The sequence below is a fragment of the Tupaia chinensis genome, unplaced genomic scaffold (assembly GCF_000334495.1).
Source record: "Tupaia chinensis unplaced genomic scaffold, TupChi_1.0 Scaffold145257_1, whole genome shotgun sequence".
NCBI classification, from domain to species: Eukaryota; Metazoa; Chordata; class Mammalia; order Scandentia; family Tupaiidae; genus Tupaia; species Tupaia belangeri.
In genome coordinates, this window is record NW_006205117.1 from 2170664 (window position 1) to 2178791 (window position 8128).

Sequence of the window (8128 nt, forward strand, 5' to 3'; positions counted from 1 at the left end):
GTAATAGGTGAACCACTGGCAGAGGCTGTGAATCTCTTTGTCAGACCGCATCTTGCGGAAGCATTAGTTGCTGCAAAGGAATCTGACCTTCAAGTGGAAAGACCTTCTCCTAATAGATACATAGAATGCCTTTTCTTTAACTTAAGATGATTAATCCAGGGAAAGTTTTGCATGTACCCACCATTGTACATATGAAAGATGAAGGCTGAAATGTTCACATGTTCTACCCAGAATTTTTACTTGTTGCAAAGAAGTAAAAAATGTACAGCTACTTTGGTTCAGACCCTCAATTCTTGATATTCATTTCATACATTACTCACTCTCTCATTTGGCCATATTTTGCTGGGCAAAGGGAAGGCACAGATAAATTCAGTAGGGCAGTCTCTTTGTGTAATGGTGTACCTTTAAGGGCCAGTGCCAGCACCAGTTTTAGTGGGTCCCTTAGCAAGTATGAGGAGGAAGGATGCGTATTTTAAGCAGACAGCAAAGCATGTGATATCATGACAGGTATCTCGGTAGTATGGAATCTAGGAATACAGTGGTCGTGGGGTATAGAGCCACCTAGAAATTGACGGTTTCAACAAGTCTTGTACTCCTCCCAACTATAAACCAGCCATGCAACGGGGAGCCTGGAGAAAAGGAGTTCGTTGTATGAGAAGCCAGTAAGTCACATGCTCTGTTTCAGGGGCCGCAAATGGCCCAAAAGGACACACAACATTGCAAAGAAAATTATGCAAACTATCACATTTTAAGGTGCTCCAAAAAGAAGTGGTTGATTAAAGACATTAAGAGTCTTAAATTGTCCACTAGCAGTATGTAGATCCCAACTGGAAAGGAGAAAGTCAGCTTAATTTCTGGTACTCACTCTTTTGAACCACACTGCTGAAGAATGAACTGCTTTGTTGTTAAGATCAGGAAGATGAGGGCCAGCAATGGCATAGTGGTTACATCACTGGACTCCCATGTGGCCCACTGTAGTTTAAGTTCTAAACCTGGTAGCTTGAAACTTACGCCAGCACATGTGTGTACATGACCATGTGGCCATCCCCCCGAGAGGTGATTTCTTGCTTTCTGTCTGTCTCTCTGGTGACGCACATGCCCTGTAGCAAAAATCAAAACAAACAAAAAACAAAAACAAAAACAATGGGAGGTGAGCGTGGGAAAGAAAAGGTAGTGCAGTGGTTAAGGTGCTGAATTCTCTTGTGGTCAACCGAGGTTTGAGCCCTGGACTTAGCCACTAGAAATTCATGCTGGGTGTGTATGCGTGTGTGCCCAAAATCCCAAGAGGAAAATGGAGGAGAAGGGATTGTGGCATGGCCATCCTCCCTGCAGTGATTTATCGCTTTCTCTTCTATCTCTCTGTCTCTCTGGTGAGCACATGCAGCCTACAGCAAAAATCTCTAAAAAAAAAAAAAAAGAAGAAAAAGGAAAAAAAGAAAAGGAATAGGTAACAACCAGCACCACACTGAAGAGACAGATACAAGGTGATCAATCTCCATGAAGGATCCAAGACTCATGACACAGCTGTCTGCTCAGTGTCTCCAACATTTATCTCCCAATCTTGCCAAAGTTCTTCCAGGGTTAAACATACTATCAAATTGGAAACAACTGTGTATAAAGTTCAAGTCTTTTCTTTACAAGTGAGAAAGCTTCCATCATGGGCCATAGGCAAACCACAATCCTTTCTCTACCTCTTTCTCTTGTTGGGATTTTAGGCACGCATGCACATGCACCCGGTGTGTCTCTCGAGCCACCAGGTTCCATACTCAAACCATGTAGTGAGCCATGTGGTTTCCAGCCCTTAATCACCAGGCCATTGGCTGGCCCACCATAATTTTAAATCCAAGTAATCGTCGCCTTGACTTTAGGCACCAATAAGATGGATGAGGACTATACAAACCAAAACTGGGGAAAGCTGATTTAAGCAATTATCTGAATTATGTCAACACAGCACTACATTAATCCCTTTTGGTGCAATAGTCTACCCTTGTGGAGGCAGATCCTAAAACATCTGTGTTCTTCACATGAACATATTTAAATTTTAAGGAAATTTTTAGAGTGCTTGGGAAAAAAATAAATTCTGACTTATTGGAACCTCTCTTTCCCCTATATTTTTTTCTCATAAATACCTTTTTTTTTTTTTTCTGAGTGATTTTGTTATAGGGCGTATGCATTTGCCAAAAAGACAGAGAGAGACAGAGAGACAGGAAGTGAGAAATCACCCGCCCCCCAGAAGGGGATAACCATACCACAATTTCTCCTCCTACATGTTTCTCTTGGGATTTTGGGCACACACACACACATCCAGCGTAAGTTTCAATGCCCTGGGCCTGGGACTCAAATCTTGGTTAGTTATGCGACAGTCCAGCGATGTAACCATTATACCATCTGCTGGCCCCATGGCATTTTTTTTTTTAATGTTACCTTTAGATCATATCAGTGAGGGTCCTTCAAAAAGTTCATTGGAAAATGCAAATTTTAGAAAACTACGCATAGATTTCATGTTTTATGCATTATAATAAACTTGTCCTTTAATTCCTATTTTTCATGAAGTTTCTGAAATTCCCTGACATATAATTTTTTAAAAGAATTATTTGATTTAGCTTTATTTATATTTTAATTTGACCAGAGAGGGGGAGAAGAGAGAGAGAGAGAAAGAGAGAGAGAGAGAGAAAGACAACGCAAGAAGGTGCGCTGCCAGGTCCGGTATTTGAACCGCAGTCGGCCATGCAGGAGTTCAGCACCCTTAACCACCACACCAGCCCCCCACACATATAATTTTATAACAATGTAAGATTCATTAAATATTTGCAAGTGTAGAGCTTTGGCTTTTTCTTCATGGTCAATTTTAGAGAATTGGAAAGACTTGCTAACACTTGATTCTCAACCTCATTTTCTTCCATAAACTACAAATTGGCCTGCACATTAATTCAGCTTAGTCTACCATTTGGCTAATTAATCCCCTTTCACCAATAAAGAAAAAATGAAATTCAGTTGATCTCACTTAGCTACTATGAATAAACATGTCATTTTATAAAATGTATTTTTAAATGAATTTTTGAGAAAAACACAGCTCAGACCTACTCATTCAGTCAAGTAGCAGATCATTGCCTTCTTACCTCACATTACCTAAAATGGACCCTCAAGCAGTTAGAACCAGACAACTTACAAACCCTCAGAATATAAAACTTATTGAGGCAGCCTCAAGATAAACTATGACAGAAGAGGCAGAGAACAAAGTTGTTTCATAAAACATGAACCACCAACAGAAATAAAAAATATTTACATTGTCCCAATTCTTCCTGAATCAAACAGTCAATATTGTTCTGTGGGATGAGGCCACTGAGCCACTGTCAGCTCCCCTGGTGTCCATGTAATTTTTCATTTTACTTCACTCTCTTTTTTCTCCTTTTTAAAAATTGGCTAGAGGGCACATACTCACTGGAGAGAAAGAGAGAGAGAGAAAGAGAGAAAAACTGAAAAAGCACCTTCCAATGGGGATGGCCACGCCACAATCTCTTCTTCATTTCCCCTTTGGGGATTTTGGGCATATATGCACATGTACCTGGTAGGTTTCTCAAGCTGCCAGGTCTGGGACTTGAACCATTCAGTCAGCCATGTGGGATCCAGCTGCCTTAACTGCCTTACCACCAGCTGGCCCTACCTTATTCTTCTTTCACATACCTGTTCCACCTATCTCCTTTTACTATCCTCTGACCCTTTTTGCATTTCACCTTTACCTTAGTAACAAACAGCGTACCTCACTCCAAGTAGATCCAACACCCACCAGAGCTCATTCACATAAACATCCTGACTCACACACTTCACCAGCCAAAGTCACCCACGTATTCCATTCAAACAACAAACACAACAACACAAACTTCAGATGTTAGAATCGAGCTTTAGAATCTACAAAATCACCTTCTTACTTTATTGTTCCCTCATCCCTGCCCTCTCTCACCAATTCCTAGTGCAGGACTTCTTTTCTAAAGTTTGTTTTATTTTTTGAGAGACATGGAGACAGAGCAAGAGAAAGAGAAAAGGTACCCTCGACAGGGTTTCACCATGCTATAATTCTTCCCCAGCCTCCCAGCCAACCAAGAGCACACCTGGCATGTTCAGCTTGACCCAGGATCCAAACCCAGGCCTTCCACATGTCTCCAGTATAACAAGGCAGAGACTTACTGCTTGTGCCCCTGTGGCTGGTCTCAGCTCTCTTTAAAAGTAACCTTACTGACTCTGGTAACATAGTAATCAATTTAAACAACTGCTTTTCTAGGAGGTTAGAAACACCTCAAGGTGCAAGATATTTCTGAGGCTGCATCCTCACCATTTTCCTGAACCAGTCATAACAAGGAAGAGTGTCAGTATGGACACTGGGCATGTGTCTTGCAAGTTTGACCACTTTGTTCATCTTGCCTCTCATAGAAAGAAACTTTACACTTTATGAGTCTAGAGCTCACAGTTACCAAAGGGCCCAAATACGAAGTGCTTCGAATGAAGCCTAGACCGTGGTGAGGTGGAGGTGAGTTCTGAGGAGTCCGATTCCCACCGAATCCCCTTTCAGTGTCTATGCTGCCAAAGTGAGCATGCCATACAATCGCATTTAATCCTTCTCTTTCCGTTTTGAGTGTTTGGCTGTGAGCTACAGGCCTGCTGCCATCCTGACGCAAGGGCTGTTTGATTGGCCCACAGCAAGTGAGACAGGCTGCTAAGGTGCACTTCCTAAAAGTCTAGCTGCAACTGTTTGGGAAGTCTTCCTCAAATGACAACACAGTGTCACCTGAGAGCATGCCAGAGCCAGTCATGACTCAGGACTGCCTAGATGTGTCGCTATCTGGAGGAGTATTTTACAATTTCATGCTTTGCCTCTCTGCTGTGAGAACCTACAAAGACTTCAAGAGCCCGGGTAACCAGTATGATGGCAAAACCACAAACAGAAAATGAAACTATTATCAGCGCCTACTTCTTTTACTTCATTCAGAAAAAGGGCATTTGACACAGACTAGTATCTGGCACTAACCTTTTGGGTTAAATCCTCACGGGTCTTGTGATAATGCATGTACTTTCTCTTATTAGGAAGTTTATCCTAATGATTTCATTATCACTTCTGAATATAGGAATAATTTAAAATATAACATTTAAAAAAATAACTAACATCTTGAAGCTTCAAAATATTCAAACTGGAAATACTAAATTTTAGGAGAAAAAAATAGCAAGGAAATGGATAAGCACCTTTGCAGAATTCAATGTAAGCCTTATTATGTGATTAGTGCTTAATTTCTTTTTCACAAAATAGATTACCAATTGATCCCACTATACGCAAGGACTGCCTAGTGTCCAAAGGATAATATCACATTCATGTAAAAGATATCATTTGTATCCTGGGTCATTAGAAACATTTGGCTACAGAAGTACAAGCTCATGGTTATTTTGGTTATTTAGGCTTCCACTCTTCTGAAGAACAGGTGTGCCTCTTTGTGGTTTCTTATGGTTCTTCCACGGCTGTTCTTTTAAATAGAAGACAATGGAAAATGAAAACACTCACTAGCTGTTGGTTTGTGAAAGAGACTTTTCTTGCCAGGCAAATAAACTGCACTGTTCATATTAAGGGGGAAAAAAACCTTTTCATATAAAATGCCAAGGCAGATTCTCAAGAATTTCACAACCAGAAATTAGCTCTGTAGAGTAAGAGCATCTTCCTCTACCAAGGACAGTTCCAGGGTGTTTTCATTACTACTGGTTTTCATCCTAAAGTTGAAAGAGCCATAAAGTTTTGCAGACTCTGTAGAAGAGGCAAATCTGTGTCGGCGATAGAGCTCACCCTTCCACATAGACATCATCAGCAAGCAGGACAGAACGACCCCCCCGAGGGTGAGGAGGCAGAGCCCAGCAATCACGCAGCGGTCCAGGTGGGCTCCCAGCCTGGCACTCTCCCTCTCGAGGCGTTCCATCTCCCGGGCAGCCACAGTGTTGGGATCCACAGTCACTTCCCGTGGGACAACATACGAAATGATCACCAGCAAGATGCCCGTGACCAGGAATGAGATGGCACTGATGAAACCATAGTCCACTGACTTCCCAGAAGATGTGGCCTCTGAACTTGCATCATCTTCATCTTCAGATATCAAGGATATGGCAGCTTCATGGGACCACTCGTTTGGGTTTCCCCAGCCTAGGTTCCCAGGGTGATGACTCCCTTTGGCTGAAGGGGAGCTCCGGTTCCGCTGTTCCAGGTTGACATTCTCATCCACGTAGGTGAAAGAAGTTTCTAATTCCTGGCTGCAGCAGTTGCAGACTTTTCGTTCCAATGTCACTTCACTGTTTCTTGAGTCAAGAAGTCCTGGTGAGAAAGGGACTGACTGAATAGCCCTGTCTTGCAGAGAGGAAGATGGGGAAGCTAGAGAAGGACTAAGTTTGGCCCCTTCCATCTCGGCTGCTCTTGGGCAGGTTGTACAATGTCTCTGACAGCAGAGAGCAGCCCTGGCAGCTGCTGCATCTGCCTGGTCACCAGGAGGCCCTCCTGAGCCCCAGTGCATGGCATCACACAGGTCTGCCTGGCTGCTCTTCTTAGTAAAGTAGTGGAGCTCCATGGGAGCTAGTCAGACATCCCCCAGTAGCTTCTGGAGATCCTGCCAACAGCAAGACAGTTAGATCAGAACCCACCAACAACTATACTGCATTGCCCGGAGGGCTGCTCCCGAGGTCTCCACTTTCTCTGCTGTCTTGGTTGTTGGCCCCTCAGCCCCAATTCCTCCTAAAAGGGACAAAAGGAAAGCCCTAGGGCCAGGAAAAAGTAAAAGGGCACATTGTCTCACTTGTCATATGGGTTAACTCTGAGAAACTTAGGTCAGGGTAGAAAAGGAGCACAGAGGAAGTGGCAGTGTCTCTGGAGAAGGCATACTGCCGTCACCAAACCAAATTTATCCAAGGACTCACACCTCCCTGTGACAGGAACCCTCAAACAAGAAGGCAGGTTTCCTGTATAATGACACAAATATGTCTTTTTTAGCAGAGCTGTTGATTTTTCTGAAGGACTTGGGGAAGCACAGACCTCTTAATTCAATTAGATTCTAAGTGTTTATACCCTCTTTTGTTAGGAACAGATTTCAATATAGATTAGCTTTAGAGCATCACCGTGAGTGAACAAATTCATGTCCCTATTGGTTGGGCTCCAGTGGAGCAGGGAGCTCAGCATATAACTTGAGAGCTCTGGAGCGGGTGAAAAAGGTTGGCTTAATCAGTCACCTCGCCCAACCTTACACATTACATATACACCAATGACCCTAATGCATAAGACCAGACGCTGTGTGTTCACTGTGCTTTTACTCTGCTCTAGACTCTCACTGCTCCATGGAGGCAACACATTCAGGACCTCAAACTGTGGAGACAACACACCCCACAGTCATTTCTACAAAATACAAAGAGCCATCCATTCCTCCACCCACACCACTGTCTGCTCCAGCTGGGTCTGAGTTGCTTCCCCTCTGAGTGCTTTGCTAACAAAACTGCACATGAAATTGACAAAATATCTGCCAATCCCCATCTATTGTAGAAGTTAACTGAAACTAAACAACAAATTATAAACTCAGTCATAGAGCTCTGTTAAGGCAGGTAGGCGAGAAGCTACAAGCTGTCATATCCCGGGTTACCTCTAGAATTTTATATCCAGAACAGCCCCTCACCCCACCACTGCCAGGGGTCTTTGTCGAGCAGAACTCTAGGTTGAGCAGAAACCCTTTCTCTGCCTCTGCTATGCTTCTGAGCGACTGAAGTCACTTTCCATTATCACTAAGTTATAGGGGTTTTAACCAATGACCCTTTTATTTGGCTTGCAAATCCAGGGTGATAATTGATTTGACCCATGGCTTGAGGCTTCTTATACTTCAAAATCCACAGCTCCAACAGCTGGTAACAGAGGATCAAGCAAGGCTCACCTAAGGTCAACTGGCAATACTCAAAATATCCGAGAAGGAATCGCATGCTTTCTGCTCTACATCAGAGTTTGCCTGTTTGTTTGTTTGTTTGTTTGTTTTTAAAGACAACAACTACATCAGAGTTTGCCTATTTGTTTCTTTTAAAAGCCACAAAAACACTTGTCTCCTATCATGGGAGTTTCTCTACAACT

The 8128-nt window shown here is 43.0% G+C and overlaps 1 protein-coding gene across 1 annotated transcript; it reads right to left on the bottom strand.

The window, feature by feature from the left end:
- Positions 1–5390: 5390 nt before the first annotated feature.
- TMEM74 (transmembrane protein 74) lies at positions 5391–6628 on the bottom strand. Its single transcript, XM_027768054.1, has one exon. The coding sequence runs from the start codon at positions 6591–6593 to the stop codon at positions 5676–5678; it is 918 nt and encodes a 305-aa protein (XP_027623855.1). The 5' UTR covers positions 6594–6628; the 3' UTR covers positions 5391–5675.
- Between the last annotated feature and the right edge of the window lie 1500 nt (positions 6629–8128).

What these genes read in the sequence shown, in the direction of transcription:
- TMEM74 (XM_027768054.1), bottom strand. Translation starts at nt 6,593, where the DNA reads ATGGAGCTCCACTACTTTACTAAGAAGAGCAGCCAGGCAGACCTGTGT.